Source organism: Equus quagga, chromosome 11, assembly GCF_021613505.1.
Source record: "Equus quagga isolate Etosha38 chromosome 11, UCLA_HA_Equagga_1.0, whole genome shotgun sequence".
NCBI lineage: Eukaryota > Metazoa > Chordata > Mammalia > Perissodactyla > Equidae > Equus > Equus quagga.
In genome coordinates this window covers 33,161,577-33,185,615 of record NC_060277.1, presented here as the reverse complement: position 1 = coordinate 33,185,615, position 24,039 = coordinate 33,161,577, and the positions used below count along the sequence as shown (strand labels likewise).

The 24,039-nt window shown below is 34.5% G+C and overlaps 1 protein-coding gene across 3 annotated transcripts in view; it reads right to left on the bottom strand.

Annotated features, from left to right (window-relative positions):
* Window positions 1-24,039, bottom strand: part of USP45 (ubiquitin specific peptidase 45) — a 66,307-nt gene that overhangs the window by 13,274 nt on the left and 28,994 nt on the right. For all 3 annotated transcript variants that reach the window (XM_046675622.1, XM_046675621.1, XM_046675623.1), the window contains exons 8-14: window positions 22,202-22,332; window positions 14,777-14,864; window positions 5,926-6,007; window positions 3,981-4,072; window positions 2,711-2,767; window positions 2,220-2,363; window positions 258-933 (exon numbers count right to left, since the gene is read on the bottom strand). In XM_046675622.1, the coding sequence (XP_046531578.1) occupies window positions 258-933; window positions 2,220-2,363; window positions 2,711-2,767; window positions 3,981-4,072; window positions 5,926-6,007; window positions 14,777-14,864; window positions 22,202-22,332 (1,270 nt within the window). The remainder of the gene's footprint in view (window positions 1-257; window positions 934-2,219; window positions 2,364-2,710; window positions 2,768-3,980; window positions 4,073-5,925; window positions 6,008-14,776; window positions 14,865-22,201; window positions 22,333-24,039) is intronic.

Here is a 24,039-nt window from a genome sequence, read left to right as displayed (position 1 = left end):
GGGCAGAGATGGATACTTCCTGTTATTCAATTTATTTCAGCAAAAATCTATTGAAAATTTACTCTGTCCAGTCAGTGTCTTCAGTGCTGAGGTACAAATATGAATGAGACAATCTGTAACTCCAAACAGCTCAAGCATGGAGACAAGGTTCTTAGGTTCCTCTACTTGGGATCTATAATGCACTAGTCACTGACTATTAGATAATCCATGAATATTGAAAACTAAAAAAAAAGAAAAAAAATTAAGCTAATATTTACCTGCAGAACTGCTTTCCTTTTGATACTTCTGTTTCTTTGTGAGAGTGCAATTCTCACATAGAAGCTTATTATTTCCCATTAGTAATTCCATAGACGTAAACTGGTAGAGACAGGACTGAACTGAACATTCTTTAGAAGTAGTTATATAACTCTGAGAGAGGGTCTGAAAAGCATTTTGGGGGCTGTGAGACACCATATGCTTCCCCTCTGAAAAACATAAATTATTTGAAACATTTAGTGGCTGATTTTCCTTTTCAAAATCTCTATCGCCAGTTATAGTGCTGCTCAAACGAAGTTCAGCCATAGCTTCCGCCACTCCCTCATGACCCCTGTCAGTCTCCCTGGTGGGTGGTTCACTTGTGGACACATGGTGAAGGTGTCCCATTGCGTGCACCCTGTATCCACCAGTGGATCTCAACAACACAGTCTGCTTAGTAGCACTTTCAGATTCTGAAGCTTCACTGTCAGCATCAACACTACTTTCAGAATGGCTGGCTTCCTTTTCACTGCCATCGGTAGGGCTTCCAGTCAGAGTTGATTCAGTATTTGCGATGCTTGCCAGCACTGAAGAATCCCCATCCATTTCAAGGTTTTCATTTTTCCAGTGGATGTCAACAGCTTTATCTTCTCCAGATGACAATTTTCTTATATGTTTTCTGCCATGAATTAGTTGATTCTGTAAGTTGACAGTGTTTTCAGAGAAAAGAATCTCGTGACCTTACTGAAAATAAATGCCAATGTCCTATTTAAATGTTCCACAATTATTAAACAAATATATTTCTAGTACCTCTGAAATCCATTTCCTAAATTTAACTGAACTACAATCATCAGAAGATAACTAGCGAATAGTCCTAATTTAAAAGTAAACCTTTACACAAGAAACCAACAATAGTGGTTACCGATTTGTGGAGACGGTAAAAGGACTTTTGTGGAACAGTGCTGTGCGGGAGGCTTTTCAAGTGTGAACCTCTGCACATTCTCTGTAGTCTTGCCACTTAAAGAACCTTCTAACAGAATAAGTTAAATCTAATACTATATCAATTTACCATGTTAGCATACATCATGTCATGTAAAAGGTTTTTTAAATGACGTGCAAATTCAGATTGATTTCTCTAAATTTATATGGGATAATTCAACAACCATGTATGTCCCTAGTGAAATAATGGGTCTAGACAACGGTCATCGATGGCTGCTAACATCACGGAAAGAGAGAGACCCAATACGACACGCACCTCCCTGATGGAAGTATACACCACTACTTGAAAAGTTTCTTGCCAAAAGTTAAATAAATAATCAAACTTAAACCTAATTAGGCCTCTAGATCTAATTAACTTAGAGACAAAATAAAGCAGACAGAGGCACCTGTTAACAACATGTGGATGCAATAGCAAAATGAATTACTATTGAATGTGGCAATTTGAGAAATGGCTGAAAAAAAATAATTTCTTCAACAAATAAATTGCAAAGGAAAAAAGAAGGGGGAGGGGGAATCTGTAGATTAAAAGATTTAAGAGACATGGCAATCAACTGCAATCTATAGATCTTTTTTAGATCCTGAATTCAAACACAATTTAAAAAGCAAAAACAAAAACCAAATATTTATGAGACAACTGCAGAAATGTAAATTATGACTGGATGGTGGTGCTATTAAGACGTTATTAATATTTTTAGGTATGATAATGGTACTGTGGTTATGTCTTTAAAAAGAGTATTTATCTTTTTAGAGATACACAGTGAAGTATATGATATGTTTGGGATTTATTTCAAAATAATCCATGATGGGGAGAGGGAGAATGTGGGATAGATACAGATAAAACATGATCAGCCAGGAGCTAATTATGAAGCTGAGAAATTGGTACAGAGGAGTTTATTAAACATCTTCTCTACTTTTGATATAGTTCTGAAATTTTTCTGAATAAAAAGTTTAAAATAACAGATGCTCACAAAGGCACATAATCTTACCTTCTCTTTAGATGAAGGATGCTTCTTGTTGGCTCTGGGATGATGAGTATGTTCTATAGTAGCAGTGCCACTGTACTGACCATTATCTGTCTCCTGTAAACTTCTATATTTACTCACTCTTCCCAAAAGTACAGGTTTTGAAACCTATATGGATGCCATGTACATAACACAAAACTTTTTTAGGAAATAAATTCTGGATATCATCTACTTTTTAAAATTTCTATCTCATCTGAAATATATAGAGATAATTTCCTTACCATTAATTCTCAAAATATAAAGCATAAGAGTTTAAATTCCTTAAGAATAAGAACTATATCATACTTTATGTACATATACACAAACACAATATCAAATACACTGTACAAACTCAATTATATATATATAAAATAATGACTCTCAGGTATCTGATAATATGCTCAACAAATATCTAAATATATGAATAAATAAATGCCCTTCACAAAAGATTTATTATGAAGCTTTTTTCTCCTTACCCTTTCTTCTATTATAGGAAGTGAAATATCAATAAAAGGATCTTTCACCATGGAGATCTTAAAAAAAAAACATTGAGAACTTCAGTTAGAATTATAATATAGACAATGTAGTTTTGTAAAGTCTCAAAGAAACCAAACTTCCCAGGCAACTTAAAACTTTAAGTCAAAAGATGTTTCTGAACAAAAAGTGATTTAATTGGATATAGCAGCACATATTGTTCATCCAAACAAGATATCCCAAAACTTCAATAAACGCAACCCACTTGAATTTTATAATATTGTCAATATGACTAACCTGTAATATTAAAAGTAACTTCAAAATAAACTGTGTTTAATACAATTGATTAAAGACAAACATTTATAAATATTTTTGGTGAAATTAGTGCCATAAATTAAATAAAATATGATATGTTAAGAAAAAGCCATGAAAAAAGTCAGAGAGCTTGACTGTATTTTGTGGATTCTTTAGGATAATTCTGTTTTAAAAGATACTCTCTAGCTTGTGAGACAGAAATCGTCTATGCTGAATATACTAGAAATTTAAGTCATACATGTTGACACATTCTGTGCTTCAATATGACAGGCTAGAAGAAGATATAATATATAATCCTGACTTTATAGTACTAGAGAGGATAGAAAGGTACTCCACAATCTGGCACAGGAAAATGGACACAGATTAAAATCTGACACAAGTTTAAACCCATCATACTCTAAGCCATACACTTTCAGAAATATTCCTTACAAAGCAATTGAAAACCTAGAAAAATTTATATATACTTTAAGTTGTTATTAAAGATAGCATTCAAAATAAAAATTATCATTAAATTCAAAGATGAGTTGTCTACTTAAAAAAAAAATCTTCAACAAGTCATATAAATGTAAACTTTAAATGAAAAGTGGTAGATCACCCTACATTATGTTACTATATTAAGTTAGTTCTATTGGAATTACATTTCAGGGCAATATATAGTTACATAATATATTACTCTCTTCACAGAAGTTTCTCTTTCGTTTCTATCCAAACAAATAGCTAACACATTCAAGCATATTAAAATAGGCTAAAAGAACTTCACGGGTATGTTGAAAGGAAAAACAAAGTAACATATTTACTTAAAAATTTACTTCCTAGGATTGAAGGATCTATTTTCAAAAACTATTATGTTGTGATCAGTCACAAAAATAAAAGTTGCTGATGATTATATGTGAAAGGAAACAAAAACAATGTGATTGTAATCTATTCCACGTTAAAGTGAATTCTAACGTTACCTACATTTGCACATTCTTCACACATGACCGTGCTAGTTAATTCACCAACAAAGATCTGATCTATGAAGTTCATTTTCACACCTTCTCTTCCATATGCTGTAAAAATAACACTTTTAAATGCAAAAGAACATGTCAACCATCAACCTAACAATGTAACATGCTTTTTTTCTGTTGATTCAAAAGAAATCTGAACAAGGCAGACGTTCAGTATCACGTTTAATACATTTTACTATCTGATGTTATAATGTCTTTCTCCTTTACAATGCTGCAGAGAAAATGTGACTATCAACTACAGTAGTCTCCAAGAAATAACAAACTCTTCTTAAACTTAAGAGGTAAAATAAGTAGAGCAACAGCCACTATTCATACCACACGTCGACTGCTCCCATTAACCCTTTAAAGCCCCTGGGCCCAACCTAAAGGTGGATAGAGGGATGGGAAAGGAGGTTATGCTGTAAGGGCTACAGATGCCAGGACCATAACTATGGAAACAACAGAGCAGTAAAAGACAAGTAAACATAGCCTAGTGTAAAGAATTAACATGGCAATAAATAATAGTTACATATATAACTGCTCAGTTATATTAAAAAGGTTAAAATTACTCTATTTGGAAAATATTTATAAATCAAAGGAAATTATGGCTATGATTTGCTTCAAAATAATCTAGGGTTGGAAGGAGACAGACGAAACATAATACAGCATGAACTGAAGGTAGTTTAGGTGGGGTAATGGGTACGTGGGGCTTCATTGTATGATTCTCTCTATTTTAATAGAAGTTTGAAATTTTCCATATTAAACCATGGGGAAAAATGTATTAACAAACCTACTCACTCCTCCTTCAAACTTCTATCTTTTTTGGGTATCTACCTTCAAATTTCATATAAACAACATATACAATCATTTTAAAACATTATTTGAAGCACTGAATGACAGGGCAGACTTACATCTGGATATATCAGTAAAAATTTATTAATTGTGATTAGAAATATTTATAAATTATGGTAAAGTAAGATGTTTCATTAAGAAAAATCGTACAAGGAATTAAAAATAGAAAAGATAAAACTGGAAAAAGGTGAAAGAAAACCCAGGCAGTTATTCTAAGTATGCACTAGATGGCGCTATCTCAAAACAAAAGAACAGAGAGAGTCGAGAATCTACATTTTTTAAAATCTTGAACACTTAACTGTACATAAGTTTTGGCAGATACAATCACAATGGATGCATAACTGTTCATAAATTATAGACATGTAGTATGCACACATAACACTACAAAAAAATAGAAGTTAGAAAAGAGAAAAAATGAAATACAAATATTATATTTAAATGTCTTCTAAAAATGATGACTTCATACTATCATTAGTTAATACCTCAAGGCAGAATATACATTTAGGACAAGGTAAATCGCTAGTAACATGGGATGTAAACCCACAATTACATATTGATAATTATAGATGACCAGCTTTGATTAGATAATCATGGCTTTTGCCTCATATTTTGGCTGATGAAGAGTCAACACCAAGAGTAAAGTAGACACGTAGCTTGACTCACTAGCACTCTCTTCAATAAATGGCTTCTTTGCAGGCATCTTTGGAGCACTTAAGCATTTTATCCAGTTAAAGCTAGATAATATCCATAAATCCACTTATCCAAGCACACGTCAACTTCAAGATGATACACTATGACGAAAATGAACTTCCAGATGAGGCTGCTACTTTCAACAACCCTTCGAGTCTCCCTTAGTTTACTGTTAAAAATTCACATAGATTCTAATGTTTTCTTTCTATGACCCACTAGACTATCTTGCAGCCATTGGAGTTAAGTACACCCTCCCTTTACGGCCACTACTCTAGAGAATTAAGTTCACATAATGCTCAGTTCTTTTTCCCCTGAAAAGAAACTTTTAACACTTTTTGCAGAAGAAAGTTCTAACAGTGAAAGACTCAACATACCTTTGACTTTTTTTCTAGTTTCATCATCAGCTGTTTTAGTAGTTGGGTTGTTGAATGCTTTTAGAATGCTAGCTTGTATTCTCTATAAAACAAAGTTAATAAGAATTTAATAAGAATCGATACAGAATGGATTCTTTCAAAGCGGTATTTTGTGTTCCTTTGAATAGAGTCGGTTTAGTAACACTTAACTCAAGCCTCATCCTCTTAACAACAGGAGGACTTTCAAACAGCAAGGTACTCCGGATCTCAGTTCCCTAGGCTGTAAAATAAATTGATTGAAAGTTTTAAAGAATTAAATACGTGCCTTCTTCCAGTTCTAAAATTTCATGAGTAAACAATTCTCTAATGCCAAATTCTCCCCCAAATAAGAATCAAAGTTCCTATGCTTAGGTTCTCTCTTGGTTTTAAAGACTTGTCCTCAGTCTACAAAAGGCAAGTAGCCAGGCTCATTGTTCTTACAGCTTTAGACTAAGTCCTCCTTCTCCTCCCTTCTCTTCTTCTCTCTCCTCGCTCCCTCCCTCTCCCCTACTCTGCTCCTAAAATGATGCATTCCTGAACCAGGACAAAAAGCAACAAATAGGCCATATACAATTTCTTGTCTATGAAGAAAATCTGAATATACAAGAAGCTATTAAACTGTCACTGTGACCTCCAGGTAGATTATTTTATTTATATACACATATGACTAAAGTCCAGAACATCATTTAATGCCCGCAGCAAGAAGAATACCCCAAATCTTAATTATCATTTTATTTGAATTTAGTTGTCAATAATGATCATATATTAAAGTCTTAGCAGCTCTTAGTAAATGACAAGGTTTACAATTCCACATCTCTTGTGTATATTTTAGGAAAGATACAACTTCACAGAAAACTTTCAGAATGAAATAAAACTATATATTCTAAGAACAAAGACTTATTTAAGCTAATAAATTATCTTTAACACTAATTATGCCCCTAATTAGTGGATGAATTTAATCTTCTCTAATTCACATTTTAACAGTGGGGTGAGGAGAAAGCTTGTTGATTATCCTTCAAAAGATTTTTTTTAAAAGTAAAGTTTTATTCACCAGTTCATATGTGAAACCACTGTTTGACTTGGACTTTCTGGTGTGAAAATGATACATAATTCTGTTGTTAAAAAATTATGTCAAAGAGAAACTAAACCCAAACTGCAGACTTCCCAGAGAATAATAAAAACACTACATCAGAATCCAGGATACTTCCCACTCTTCGGAAGAAAATTCACAGCCTTAAAAATTTAAATCAATTGAAAAGAATAAAAACAAATCAATTAAGCAGCCAACTTATAAATTTAGAAAAAGGATCTCAAAACTGAGCAAAAGTAGAAGGAAAGAGTTAATAAAGTAGAAACTGAAGAGAATTAATAGAGGAATCAAAAGCTGATACTGTAGGTGGGGTATGAATAAAACCCCTAGCTAATCTTAATCAAGATACGGATGAAAAGGATACATCACATCTAAGAAAAAAGAGACACCAACAAAATTAAAGACATTTAAAGTGATCAGCAGCCACTTTGCTCAACTCTCATGTAATTACATTTGAAAATTCAGAAAAAAAATAGATAATTTTCCAGGAAATTAATCCCAGAAAATCTCCCAGCTTTCATGGGGGGTGAGGGGGAGAACGCTGTTAAATAGTACTCCTTACAAAAACGTCTGGGCCCTAACAATTTCACAGAGGAATGCCACTAAACCTATGTTCCAGGGCATTGGAAAAGGGACACCTGCAAACTATTTTCTTGAAGCATAATATTGCTACCAGAAGCTGACAGAGAGTGCACACAACACACACCAATATCACTTATGAAAATTTCTAAATAAACGATCAGCAACAGAATACAGCAGCACATTAAAAGAATAGAACAGTATGACTAAGAGGGTTTTTTTATTCTAGACTATCAATATAAGCCATCACATTACTAGATTTAATATGATATATCAAATCCCTTGATATCCCCATTCACTACTATTATTTACCATTTTATTAAAGTTTTAGCCAATGTATTTAATAGAAAAATAAATCTCAGAGGTATAAAAATTATAAAGGAAATAAAACTACTTGCAGACAATATGACTTCTTACTTGGAAAAGCCAAAAAAACCAACTGAAATGAAAAACTACTACAAATAATAAGAGAATTTATTATGGGGTATATAAATATAACGAAGTCAATAGCCTTCATACACACAAACAAAAACCACTTAGAAGATATGGAAGTAAACACCCCATTTATAATAACAGCTAAAAAGATAAAATTACTAGGAATAAATCTAAGAAATGTGTAAGATCTAACTGAGGAAAACTTTAAAATACTGCTGGTAAAGACAGAAAAGAAAACTTGATCAAATGGAAAGACACATCATGTTCTTGGATAGGTCCTAACATTAGAAACATACCAATCTTCCCCCTCAAATGTATGCATTTAACATAATTCCAGTAAAAATAGCAATAGTTTGGGGTTTTTTGAGGTTCTTTTTTGAATGTGAAAGGTTGAAGGGAAGATCAGCTCTAAACTAGACATGGAAAAATAAACAAGAATAGCAATGAAAACTCTGGGGGAAAGTGAAGTGAGAGACAGCTGGTCCTATTAGACTTCTTAAAATGCATCAAAACCTTCATAATTTAAAGTATGATCCTAGTACTCAAACAGATAAGAAAACAGAACCAAGGGGGAGTTGGGAAATAAACGCAAATGAAAAGCTAGAATAATTAGAGTGCTACCAATTTAGTGGGAAAAGCATACTATTCAGTTTGGCTAACTGTAGGACAGCCAAAGAGGAAAAAAGGAAATATCCTGGGAACAGGATAAATATCAATAGATCAAGATTTAAATCTAAAAATGAATCATAAAAGTACTAGAAGAAAACATGGGGAAATTTTTTTATAACCTTGAGTGAGAATGCCTGTTTATGACTCAATATCCAGAAGCCATAAAAAAAAAAAAAAAGGATTAAGTTCAGAAACAAAACTTGTTTAAAAATTTATTTATATAAAAACCACTGCCATATTATAAGCAAAATCAAAGCACAAATGACAAACTTGGAAACGTATTCTCTCCCTAGAACACAAAAAGCTTTATAAATCAGCAAAGGATCAAAATCCAGGAGAAAAATGGGCAAAGAATAAGAAGAGACGAAAAGATATCAACCTCATTCAAAAAGAGAGAATGTACACTAAAACTACCTTGAGATACCATTTGTCTACATATCAGATTGGGAAAAATTTGAAAGTTTAACAAAATAATTTTTTGGTGAGGCTATAGTAAGTTGCTGATAGAAGTGAAAGCTGCATGCCTATGGAGGACAACTTGGTAATATCTATCAAAATTACAAATGCATATATCATTTGATCCAGCAATCTCATTTCTGTATTTATACAGATCTACTTACACACATGCAAAATAACATACATATATTATTCATCATAGCATTGTTTATAAAAGCAAAAATACCAGAAACAACATATAAGGGATAATCAATAAGGGACTGGTTAAAAACATTGAGCTAAAAAAAATAAGGAAGTTTCCTATCTTCTGATATGGAAAGATTGCTATGATATGTTAAGTGAAAAAAGTGCAGTAAGGTGTATATATAGTATATGCTACCTTTTCAATAAAGGAAAAATATATATACATATAAATATACACACCATCAAAGAACATAAACCAAGAAAGACAACAACATGGTTTACAGGCAATAGCAGGGTGAATACATAAGAGAGGCCAAAGGAATTCCCAGGAGCACAGTTAGGAGGAATTCAAGAATGATGCCTGTGCATCAAATGTGGGAGACAACCAACCGAGATTGGAGCAATGAGACTTATGAGATAGACATATGGTCAACACCAAGAACCCCACTGCCATTTTATTCTGAGAACAGAATGTATGGAGAATAACCTGCAAATGTCCTTATTCTCCCCCCATACCCTGCTGTCTGGATCAGCAGGGGATACACATTATCCCCTAGAACTGTTCTGCTTTGACCTACCCTGAGAGCTATGAGGTGGGTCACGATGAACTCAGAAGCAGAAAACATACAGCAGCCTCTAACCTTTTTGGACCACAGAGCTAGTACTCGGTCTCTCCTATACCTCTGCCAGTTGTTTTGACTTTGACACGCCTAACTCAGAACACATTCATGATCCTGCCTACTAACTTCCCAGAAAGAGCTAATGTAAACTCTGGGAAGCCAAAGCCAGACTATGTTTCAGCTGTTCTCTCAACTCATCTTCTTTTGAGAGCCTTCATCCAATAATGGCAATAGGTTTGTGCTTGCCACCCAGTTTTGCAAAACTAAACAATATATTGTTTAAGTATACATAGGTGGCTCTCAGAACCATAAGAAAAAGCAATGAAATTACTTCTGTAAAAGTCAAAGTAGTGGTTACCTCTGATGAGGAAGAAGTGTTTGGGAAAAAAAGGAACAGTAGCTTCTACAGTCTTAATAACATTCTACTTTTTTAAATCTGGGGTGGTGGTAGGGAGGAGTGCTAGCAGTAAAAGACTTTTCTTTATATTATGCTTTAAACTGAATGTATATTTGTACACATTCTTGGTATGTATGATGCATTTTATAAGTTTAACACCCTCCCCCAATAATTATGAAATTGAGTTTCATGTATTAACTGGCCTATGATCAGCACATTATATTTCCTAGAACTACTCACTATTATCTTCAAGTTTATTTTGAAAGCTAATGCCAGATTCAAAAACTTAAATACATACAAAGTGTGGTATAAAAGTAAACAGACAGCAATCCCCACCACGGCACACTGTCCTGAAATATGCTTACATGCGAAGGGAATCAAAATAAAACAATGTGTCCCAGGAACTATTAAACATTGAAATAATCTCCAATTCACACTCAAAAAATTTGAAAACTGATATAATTCAGACACTGTCTTAGCTAAAATTGGCTTTAATACCTTGAAAAAAGAATTTATTGAACTAAAATAAGCAAGTTAGAATGGTGTGAATTGCATACAAGAGAAATATTTAATGGACTTAAACAAAAGATTCCAATAAATACCAATGTTCACTGTAAGCATTTAATATAACTATAAAATAGCCTCTCTAGCTACAAAAGATTAAGACCTCTAACTCAACTCAGAAGTCTGTAAACTTATTCTACAATTTGAACATTTTACTAATTCAGACATGACTTTCCATATGATTTAATAAGCCTTTACTATATTCTAAAATGTAAGCTATGATATCAGTCTTTAAAAACAGCAAAAATAATGAAGTCATTTAAATTAATTTTTAAACTATTCGACTTTTGCTTTTTTATTGTATCCTAGCCACAAATTTATATTCTCTGCTCTAAACTGTTAAAAGAGTTAATTAATAGGCAATTCATCAAGTTAAGTAAAAAAAAAAAAAAAAAAAAGGGTTTAGGTCCATCTACAACCCTCTCATTGTCAAGAGCTATGCTTTGAACCATTCAGGTTTAAAAAAAAAGATAGACTGGCTAGCGAGCTGCTAACAACGGTAGAACATTAATCAATGAGCAGTATTAATGTTCAACTATTTCAAATCTCCAACCTAAACTTCTTGCAAACCTAAGATGCAAAAAACTCACAGTTTAAGTTAGCTGAGATATTCTGCCTTTAAAATAATTCTACCCAATATTGTATTAAAGTGATATATCTTTGAGAACACAATAAAAATGGAATATTAATTTAGTGATAGCTCAAATTAAAAGAAAAAAGTGAAGAGACACGTATTTATAAGTTGAAAAGACTAGCTATGAAAGTCATACAGTAAATTCGATTTTACTTATTGTGCACATAAAAAATGTACAATTTTTGCACAAATGATCCCTGTAGTGTCCTATTCAGCAAGAACATGTTATATTCCTCAACTTTACAGTCATAAGAAAAAGACTTTAATGAACCAATATAAAAGGAGGTTAGTAGTTTTTAATCATTACTAAAAGACTCTGGTGGCGGGCATCATGCTCTAGCCTTTCTTCAATCAAAAAACACATGGCAGTGACAAACCACAAGAGCAGCACGATTAACAGCTGTGGAGTTCCCAGGCCAGACAATGCGGCTCCTGCTCGGCTACTCACTGTAACTGACCGGGAAGACTATCCTTGCCTACGAGACTGAACAGATCCACAGACTTGACATTTAATTTGGCCACACCATCTAAAACCCTCAAATAGAGACAGATAAGAGCTTTCAAAAGCCAATGTCTCCTGCTATACTGCCTGAGTTTTTAAGATACTGTGTATCCCAAAGCACCATTATGACAAAACAATAATTTAATTGTAACAAAGAATGCCATCAAATAACAGAAGTGAAATTTTAAAAAATGACGGGGATAGATTTTATTGTTTTATTTGTAATATCAATAGAGAAAAACAATGTAAAGAGGTAATTTTTAATTCCATTTACAATGATACATGACCACCATGTAGTAAACATATTCTTGCAAATCATAGGGAAAAAAAAATCATTCAAGCAATGGATAGTCTGAATTAATCTTAAAGTAACTCCGATATGATCCATAGGCTCAGAAGACTCAAAATGTATTTACTAATCATAACACGAAGACAGAGCCTCTCTCCCCACCACGCTACCTTGTATTGACCCCCTCAGCAAGAGTATCACAGTTATTGAATCAGATTTAATACTTTTTCAAACAGTGAAATAATTATGGTTAAATTTTAAATAGCAAGCTTAAAAAATATTATTTCTACCAGTCACTGATGGCCAAGCATTAACCCTAAACTTTGATAAGCAGTATTGCATAGAATTAAAAAGATTACTAGTTTGGGAGTCAGAAAGACTTAAGTTTGAATCTCATTTTCAGTATCAGTTTCTAAATCTAAGAAAATGCGATTAAATATTAGTTTAAGGGGATTGTGCTAATGGCCCCAAAACTCAATTATAAATCTTAATTGATTTTTTAAAACAAATTATAGGTAAAATATAATATAGTATTATCCTGTCAATTTATCACTTTATTCAAATTATAACATATTCAAAATAATTGTAAATCCCCAAGAAACTAGTTGTTATAACTTATTTAAAAGACTTTATTTTTTTTTTCTTCCAAACTGAAATTCTCAACAGAAATTGTCCATTTAAAGGTTAAGCACAGACAACTTATTCAACAAGCATTCACTGAGCACCTGCTATGTGCAAGGCCCATGGGATACAGAGATACAGCACCATTCCCTGAGGAACTCACAATCTAAGAGAGGTGACAAAGACATAACCCTAAAGAGAAGGTGGTGGGGTTCATAATCAAAATATACAAAAGCAGAGAGATGGCAGAAAAGCAGCAACACTTTCAAAAGTTGAATTCAACTAATTTAATATGAAAATCAATAAACAGCCAATTAAGGATGGGATTATTAATATACAGTGTTTGATAGCAGGAGGGAGTGATGAACTCATTCTTTAAGAAAATTTATAAGAAAAAATTAGAACTCTAACTCTCTTCACTGAAAACTGGCCATTAGGAATAAAGAAACACTACAATGTTACAGTTCAAACAAAGTAGGATTAAAGAAAAAAGGGGAGAGAGGGGAGAGTCCACCCTGCCTAGTAACACAGCAACACCTACTACAAGCATATGAACACATCATTTTCACATGGTTGCTTCACTACATATTAATATATAGACTAAGAAGTTCAGATGCTGGGCCCAGACCTACATGACTCATCAGCCATGCTGTGGCGGAGACCCACGTATGAAATAGAGGAAGATTGGCATGGATGTTAGCTCAGGGCTAATCTTCCTCAAGCAAAATAAAAAAGAGGAAGATTAGCAACAGATGTTAGCTCAGGACTAATCTTCCTCAGCAAAGAAAAAAAAGAAGAAAAAAAGGAGAGAAGTGTATTCACTTTGAACAGAAAACAGGATTTCGCCTGTTATGACAAGTACGATTGACAGGTGCTGTCCATAGTACTATGTTGAGAATGATTCTGAGGCTGAATCCAGACTCAGCAGAACTGTTATGAGTGATTAGCAATATCTGCTATGACTGAGAAAGGGGGAAAACGGAGGGTATGTGCTACATATTTGATATCTTTAATATCTTGCATTCTCTCTGAAAAATTGTATCCTATTTACATAGGACCCAACCAAAAAAGTTGCATTTAATATTAAAGTCAACAAATAATTAAGGGATAGGATTACAATAAACATTGTTTGGGGAATCTATCCCGTCCATAAGCCATTCCTTGTTTTCTCAGAAATATTCCCTGGTCCAGGAGGCTGGGACCCCACTCCCCTAGTCACAAGTGACTGATCCCTGAGTGGATCCTAATCCACCATGGGAAAATGAAGTTTCTCTCCCTTGGGAATTTAGCATTGGGATTCACAAACAGTCAGTTTTGTTTTTATATATGCAGAACTGCAACGTGCAAACTACGGTGGTCAGGTGCCACCATTCACACAGAGGATCAGAGAAACTACTCAGTCTGCAAAGAGCTGAACACAGAAAATCTATGAGAGCCAGAGAAACCAGACAAATAAAGAGAAAGCTTCCTGAGAAACTTCCTGTCTCTGTATCCCCAGCTACATCCCCCTTCACCTGGATTCATAGATTCCCTTTTCTTTATTTAAGCTAGTTTGAATTGATGTTATTTATAGCCAAAGAGTATTAACTAATTAAGAACAATGGGGTTGTAAAAGGGTGAAAAAAATAATCTTATAGTAGAAGAGGCAAAAAAATAAGGGAAGAATAAATAGAATAGTTAGAAAAAAAATCAAATTATTTCTCAACCGTACATTAAAATTATGGTAGAATTAATTCCTTGAGTTTTGAACTCCCCTTTTAAAGAGTATGAGGGACAAACAAAAAGAAACCTGACCTTCGTTTCTTCTGTCCTCACTGCATCCAGCAGATAGTGCAGAAGCTCCTGACTGTCCTGTTGTTGGAAACTTTTAAATCGAGGGGCCCTGTGATTTAAAAACAAAACAGGAAAAAAAAAAAAGAACAATCATTCCATTAAAAATATACTACTATTATTTAAAATCACTTTGAAATAACATACAGTCAAAGATTCAGTTTAGTCCTTTTTCTACTAAGTAGAAAGACAAAATGTGATTACTGTTCCAATTACGATGAGATCTTAGTGCACTGAGAATATGACTATCATTTATTAAACAACTGCTACATGCCAAGCACAGGACATATGTTAAGCTTTACATGTTAAGTCACATAATCCTCAAACAAGCTTAGAATGTACTATTTTCTCCAGCTTATAAATTAGGGCTCAAAGGGGTTATTTAAATAATTTGCAAGGCCACATGGCAAGCAAAATCACAGTATTCAAACCCAAACCACTGTGATCTATTACTTTCCTACCTTAAATGACCAAAAGAAAAGCAAGAGATTACTTCTATTAAAATACAGAACTATGAACTGAGATCTGTGTGAATGTATTTATTTTAAGGATTTGACAATTAGATTTCCTCCACATTAATTAAAGGATCAAGTGCTATTCATGAAGACAATGACATAGCAAATATTTAGTTGATTTCAGTAATTTTAAAAAGTAAAATTTTCTGCAATAAACTCCAAAGCTACAATGAATATTTTTGTCTTATGTGCAATAAATACTAAATTTATAAAGTGCTCTGATCTAAGATGAAGAAAGAATTTTGTCAAAACAATCCAAAATAGTAAAAATATCTTATGATAGTACAATACAAGTTTACAGTGCAACACATCATTTGATATACACGACAGTTCCTATTAAGGAATTCAAACCTAATATGAACTCCATTTTACACTTGACAAAAGTGAGGAACAGGCTAAATGCCACTGACATAAACCCAGGTCTTTTGACCCTTTAGTCCAGTACTTTAAGTGTTATCCCTACTTATCTCATGACAGTCATTCTAGTAACGCACTACTGTGAGTCCTTGGTGCTAAAAAGCTATCTCAACTAGTACTGAATCTAGCCTGTAACAGGAACCCTCATTTCAGTTACTCAGTCTTCCTAAGAAGTAGCAAAAAGCAGCCTGAGACTGAGAACACTTCCATTGACTCCCATGGTGGGCTTCCCTTTCTGTATGTGGTGGATAGTGCCCACCTCCTAGATCAGAGGTGAGGACAGAAACCAAGGTGGACACAAATTCCAACCCTATTTGGGCCTCCACAGCTGGAGTCCATGAAACCCAGAAATTGTATGACACTATACTCGTGCTGTGCTGTAGGTATCAAGGAAGGTCAGTGAAGTGGAAGAAGACTGGAAGGGGAAATGGAAATCCTTCAGAGACCCTTACCAGCGAGGTGGCAGGTAGGAGGGGACAGCTTATGGCTTTCCAAGCAGACACACAGGAAGGAAATCATTCCTGAACCAAGGAGAGACTGTCTCCACCATGTCTCTGCCTACAGCCCCATCTCAACCATGCACAAAGCACCTCCCACCTTCTAAACCACTGAAGCAAAGTTCATAAACCTAAATTTTTTTTTACTTGCTTCTTTTTACCTAGGACTGGGGGAAAAAATCGTATCACGACTTACAGAATCTCTAAAGGAGCCTATCTGAGCTACCAATACCAAAAGAGACCTTCAAACCTAAAAGATAAAAAGCAAAAAATCCACAAATATATGAAAAGACTCACCCTATTCAAAATAAGGGGAAAACTAAACATTCACAGGAAGTGTCCCTTAGTAAAAGTGTTACTGTGGAAAAGAGGAGCAAACTTTAAAAAAATCTCAAGTTGTGAGCCCGACCCTGTAGGTGAGTGGTTAAAGTTCCACATGCTCCACTTTCGCAGCCCAGGGTCATGGGTTCAGATCCTGGGCATGAACCTACTCCACTCACCAGCCACACTGTGGAGGTGTCCCACACACAAAAAAAATAGCAGAGGATTGGCACAGATGTTAGTTCAGGGCTAATATTCCTCAGCAAAAAACAAACAAAAACTCAAGTTGTAAGAGGAAAATGTATGCATGTTCATAAAGTAGGAATAGAATGTCAAGGAAAAGAAATTTAAAATGAGAGAATTTGTAGAGATGTTTTCTGGGTGAAGATGAATCCGTCCAGTGATAATCCAAAAATTTTGTTTACTCCAAACATACCAACAAAATATAAAAAGAGAAAACAAAAGGCATAAGTGGGACTCAATATAAAATAAATCCTACAGAGCAAAAATAGAATATAAAAGAGTAGGAAACAAAAAAACAAACTTGATGGGCTCTGGGTCTGAAAGAGCTTAGCCCTGAAGAGCAGAGAAAACTCAAAGTCCTTCACCTCAGACAGGAACCTGAGCCAGGCTCACTGAATAAGGATGGTTGACCTTACCAAGAGCCTGAAAGGAAGCCCTTAGGCAAATGTTGCCTAAAGCTACAACAGAAGACAGACACAGCCTAGGGACCCGAAGCTGAGCCAAGCCATCTACACACTCTGTACATCCCCAAAACCATGCAGCACGGTAACCATAAACCATTAAGAGAACTGGATCTCCAAGGCCAGCCTGGAGAGTTGGGGTGAGGCTATCTCAAAATTTAAAATTTTTAGGGACAGAGAGAAGTTGGGTATGGGAAAGGAGGTGATGGGAGTGGCAGGGGAAACAACGAGGGATGGAGGAAACGGGAGAAAGCAAAGGCCGTAAAGACAGGGGAGGACAAACAAACAAATCTACTCCAAAGGCGTCTACAAACTAATATTATAAAACACATAGAGTAATCTAATGTTAAAAAAATCAAAACTGAAATGAATATCCTTCACTCCAAATAAGTTTTATAGAACTGTCCAAAAGACGTTACAATAAAAATATTGAGAATATCTAAAAACTTAAACTAAAGGCATAACTGCCAATAAAAGCCTAAATATTAAGAAAAATAGGAAAAAAATCAATAAGAACATGTAGATATTGAGAAGATAGCCAATTCAAAATATTAGAAATAAACTAAAACCACAGATAAAAAATATAAAAGAGAGATAAACACAATAGCCAGTTGAAGAGTGAATTAGTAAATTAGAAGATAATACTGAAGAACATACCCAGAATACTGGAATAACACTATACTTTCATTCTATCTTGAGAATTTGGTGGCAGTCCTTAAGGTACATGACACACCACAGAATATCACAAAACTAGAAATACATATGTATTTCCTCATGGAGAAAACCCAAAGAAAGCTCAGGACATTAATATTAGTTTGCAACATGAAGGAGTAAAGGAAGCAAAAGACAGGCATGAATGAGAATGGAGAAACAGAATCACTCTACAGCATCTCTGAACCTTTTAAGGAAAAGTGCATGTAAAAACTGATGAAATCCAAAAAAGATCTGTACTAGCACTGAGGGTATTGTGTTAATGTCAATTTCCTGATTTTGACAACACACTGTTGTTATGTAAGGTACTATCACTGGGGGAAGCTGGATGAAGGGTATGCAAGAACTCTGTACTCTTCCTGCAACTTCTTGTGAATCGACTGCAAAACAACAAGGTATTTAAAAAAAAAAAAAGGTCAGAAGAAAGTTGAAGAACTTGCTCCCAAAAAGCATCTCAAGTGGTCAAAGTGTCTGACAATCACCATTACGTCATGCATCACTTAATGACGGTAATACTTTCTGAGAAATGCATCTTTAGACAATTTCGTCATTGTGCCAACATCATAGAGTGTACATTCACAAGCCTAGATGGGATAGCCTACTACACACCTAGGCTATATGGTACTAATCTTATGGAGCTACTGTCATATATGCGGTCTGTCATTGACTGAAACTTTATTATGCAATATATGACTATAACAGAAACTTCAAGAGATTGGTTCAACTTAGAAAAATCAATCAATGCATACACAACACAGATGAATCTCAAAATAATTAGGCCAAGTGAAAAAGTCAGATAAAACAGAGTACATGTTGTATGATTCCATTTATATAGAATTCTAAAAAATGGAAACTAATCTATAGTGACAAAAAAAAAGAAGGTGGGTGGAGGGGCCAGCCTGGTGCCATAGTGGTTGGGTTCGCACACTCTGCTTCAGTAGCCTAGGGTTCACGGGTTAGGATCCTGGGCATGGACCTACACAGCACTCATCAAACCCTGTATGGCAGCATCCCACATACAAAATAGAGGAGGATTGGCACAGATGTCAGCTCAGGGACAATCTTCCTCAAGCAAAAAGAGGAAGGCTGGCAATAGATGTGAGCTCAGGGCCAATCTTCCTCACACAAAAAAACCCCAACAAACAGGTAGGCAGAAGCCCAGGGCCAAGGCTTAAGGGAGGGAGTCCAGAGAGGGGCCCAAGAAAACTTTTAGGGGTAATGAATAGATTCATCATATTGATTGTGGCCATGGTATCACAACTGTACATATATGTCAAAACTAAACATTAGTACACTTTAAATATGTACAGTTTATTGTATGTCAAATATACTTCATTAAAGCTACTCAGAACATCCATTAACACAATTCACTGTTTTCAACAGATTTTTTTAAAACCCATGATTATTTCAATAAATACAGAAAAAACATTTGATAAAATCCAATATCCATTCTTTTTTCTTAAAAAATAACAAACATTTATTATCTCATGGTTTCTGTGGGCCAGGAATCAAGGTGTACCAATATCTATTCTTTTTTTTTTTTTTTTAGGAAGATTAGCCCTGAGCTAACATCCATGCCCATCTTCCTCTACTTTATATGTGGGATGCCTACCACAGCATGGCTTGACAAGTGGTGCCATGTCTGCACCCAGGATCTGAACCAGTGAACCCCGGGCCACCAAAGTGAAACATGCAAACTTAACCAATGAGCCACCGAGCTGGCCCCACCAATACCCATTCTTGATAGGAACTCTCAGAAGAAACTAGGAATGAGAATTTCCTCAACCTGATAAAAGGCATCTATGAAAAACCTACAGCTATTATCGTACTTAAGAATGAAAGACTACATGCTCTGCCCCTGATATCAAGAACAAAGCAAGGATGCCCACTCCACACTTCACCATTATACTAGAGGTCCTTGACAGTGATATAAGGTAATAAAAAGATATAAAAGGATACAGATTGGAAAGGAAGGAATAAAATGGTCTTTATTTACCAATGACATTATTGTCTACATAGGAAATACCAAAGATTCTACATAAAGCTGCTATAACCAGTAAGTGAATTGAGCAAGGCAGCAAGAAACAAGGTCACTATACAAAAATCAACTGTATTTCCATAAATTAGTAATGAACAATTGGAAATTGTTTTAAAAGTACCAATTTACAATAAACAGCATTAAAAAACATGAAATTCTTAAGGTAAATCTAAGAAAATATATGCAGGATTTGTTCACACAAAACTTTGATGAGAGAAATCAAATAACTGAAAAGATATGTCATAATCACGCATAGGAAGATGCAACATTGTTAAGCTGCCATTTCTCTCCAAATTGATCTACACATTCAATGCAATCTCAGTTGACAAACTGATTCTAAAATTCATACAAAAAAGCAAAGAATCTAGAATAGTTCAAAGAAAAAAAAAAAAGAGGAAAATTCGAGAACTCACACTACCCAATTCCAAGACTTCCTATGAAACCACAGTAATCAAGACAGAGCAGTAATGGGGTAAGGAGAGACACACAGATCAACACTATAGAACAGAGACCAAAACAGACCCAACTGAGCTTAAATCTTCACCTGACTTTTTTTTAAATCACTTTTTAAAATGTATATCTCTTCTTAAACAAAATAAAGCAAAAGAAAATGCAATTTTTGAATGTTTTCAAATAGCTTGATCCAGTAATCCTATTTATCCTATAGATGTACTCTCACAAGTGCAATTCTATAAATATGTACACACACATACACACATGCATATATACACACACATATATACATATGTAAAATCAAATAAGTTATATCCACATGTACTAATACAGAAAGATGTACAAAATACATTAAGCAAGACAAGCAAATTGTAAATAATTTGCATATGTCTGCGTATGCATAATCACTTTTGAAAATAACAGATAATAGTTTGAATTTTTATCCATGAGTACTTATTTTAATAATTTTTAAAATTTTATAGATCTTTATAAAACCAGAATGAAATGATACAAAACAAAATTATTTTTCGCAGAGTCACAAGCAAATTTCTAAAGCACATAATGTCCTAAAAATTTTTTAACTCTATGAAGCATCCATGTCTGAGACTATTTTGAGGGTTTTTTTGTTCCTCAGGCTTTGAAAAAATAGCATTTGCCAACCCAGTGAAACATAATAAACCCTCTATATTTTGGACTACATTTAAAACACCATGGCACATTATGCTAAGTGAAATAAGCCAGTCACAGAAAGACAAATACTACATGATTCCATTTATATAAGGAATCTAAAAGAGTCAACTTCATAGAATCAGAGAGTGGAATGGTAATTGCCGGGGGCGGGGGCGAGGAGGATATGAGGAGTTGCTAATCAATGGGCATAAAGTTTCATTCAAGCAAGATGAATACGCTCTAGAGGTCTGCTGTTCAACATTGTATCTATAGTCAACAATACTACATTGGACATGATACATGGCACAGGATAACTAGCTTGAATTGAAATGGAATTTTAAAGCCTGTAGATACCGAAAAACACAAGTTTATGTTGAAAGAATTTTGTTTCTATATATTTTGGTAATTGTGGACTGTGCGAGTCTATGCACTCCATGACAGGGTCCATTTTTAACACATTATATGTTGTGTACTCCTGGATTCTAGCAAGTACCTGTCACCAAGTAAGCTCTCCATTTTCTAGATGAAAGAATAAATTAATGCACTAAAGTCAAGTCAGCTCCTTTATGGTATGTGTTTTATTTCCAGGCACACAGGGATTTTGTTTTTAAACATACTGGAATATCTTGACAAATTCACTTAAACTCTATTTGCCTCATAGCTCATCTTTAAAAACAAGGAAACTAGATTAGTGATTATAGCACCTTTAGTTTACAATTCTATACTTTTCTTACTTCATGTATTCCCATGGGCTTCTGAGCCAGGACAGACCCCGGTCTGAATCCTGGCTTTGTCACCATGAAGCTAGGTAAGCTACTCAACTTCTGTGAGTCTCAGTTTCCTTATACATAAAATAGGGATAAACAATCTCTTTTTCAGAGTATTATGATATATAATTTACAAAAAGCACAGAGCTGCAACTAAACAAATGTTAATTCTTTCTCTTGGTAGTCTAGGCAATAACAGCAATGTTAGAGAAAGACTGAAACTACTCATATTAAGTGATAAATACATTCGATTTTGTAACTCATGATTATTTATATTAAGAAAGTAGATGCACCCACTTCTGACAAAGCTGATTAAAAAGAACTTTAGGAGAAAGCGGTCCTTTTTCAGTCTCCTTCATGCTGTGAAGAAACAGGAACAAGGCTGAGGTCAATGGTCCGGGGCTTGAAAGTTCCACCACTAATGGGTCCTTTAAAAACATGATCAACTCTATGTCAGAAATATAAAATGTTAAAATATTATTAAAAATCTAAGAGTTATACTTTGTTTAAATGACAACCAAATCGCCTCGAGTGTAGTAAGAAACTTCATTCCCTCATATACAAAATGAATATATAAAAATGGAAAACAGAATCAAATGCCTTACCTTGAAAAATACAGGTATTCTCATATCCTCTGCCTTTTACTAAATGAAACTATCAGCTGAAGAGTGAAATTACCAATCTTTAGTTGTTTGTAACTGTCCCTTAATGTGCGGTCCTAAAAGTAAAATTACTCATCCACTTGCTATTTGTACATCTCCACAAATAATCACAAATTATATTTATTAGCAAAACTCCAAACACTTCTCTTCTCTGAATATTTCACTAAAAAAATAAGGAATTGGATATTACGTCACAAAATTTGTACATCGTCTCCCATCATTAAAGGAGAGTCACATGAAGCTTTGCAAAAGCAGCTGAAATTGTGTGAAGGATCAACACACTTTATTCTAGAATTTTTTTTCCCCCACAAAGTTTTGTTTTTTAAAATGTTGTCTTCACCAGTAACCCCCTCTTCTTACAGAAAACAAATAAAAAACAGACCCCAAATATAATTCTCGGACATTACAAAATGTTATCCTCTAAGGTAACTATCAAATATGTTATCTAATTCACGTATTCATGAAATACCTGTTACATATGTATTACATACCAACTATCCTTAAAAATCCACCATCTGGCTAAAATCACAGAAAGGACAAGTTATAATTTTCCATAGTTTTTGAACATCAAAAGTGCTTTTTGCTATGTTAAGTAAATTGAAAGTTACCTCAAGGGTCAAAAATAAAATCTAAGGGGCTGGCCCCATGGCCAAGGGCTTAAAGGTTTGTGTGCCCCGCTTCAGTGGCCTGGGTTCGCAGGTTCGGATCCTGGGCACAGACCTGCTCCACTCACCAGCTATACTGTGGCAGCCTCCCACATATAAAGTGGAGGACAACTGGCACGGACATTAGCTCAGGGCTACTCTTCCTCAAGCAAAAAAAGGAGGATTGGCCTTGGATGTTACCTCAGGGCAAATCTCCCTCACCAAAAAAATAAATAAATAACATCTAAGGCAGTTTCAAAGCCTAAGCACTAAGGTATACTATCCTCTACTCCCAACTAAAGCATTTGTAGACAAAATAAAAAACTTCAGAATTTAAGTGAGTAAATAACCCTAGTTTTTAAAAACACACTTAAACTGTGAAAACAAAAGTAAGTTTGCTGATGAGAATGCTTTATGGATGACTCATACACACGTGTTGACAGAAAGAAGCCAAATACAAGAGTGATATTGTATGATTTCATTTATGTGCAATATTAAAACAGGCAAAACTAATCTGTCCTGTTGGAAACCAGGTTAGTGGCTAACCTTGTGGGGTCGGGAGGGAGTGGACGGAGTGAGCCTGAGGGGGGCTTCCAGCTGCTGGTAGTGTTCTGTGTCTTGAGCAAACTGATGGCTAGTTTCAGTTCATTGTGTTCAGTCCGTGAAAATTCAATCAGCTATACACTTACAAGGTACTCTTTTCTTATGAATAGTTTACGAAAAAGTTTTTTAAAGTAAGCACACTGCTGATATGTATATAAATACTAACAAACTGAATCCAGCAACATATAAGAATAATAATACATCATAACTGAGGAGAGTTTGTCCC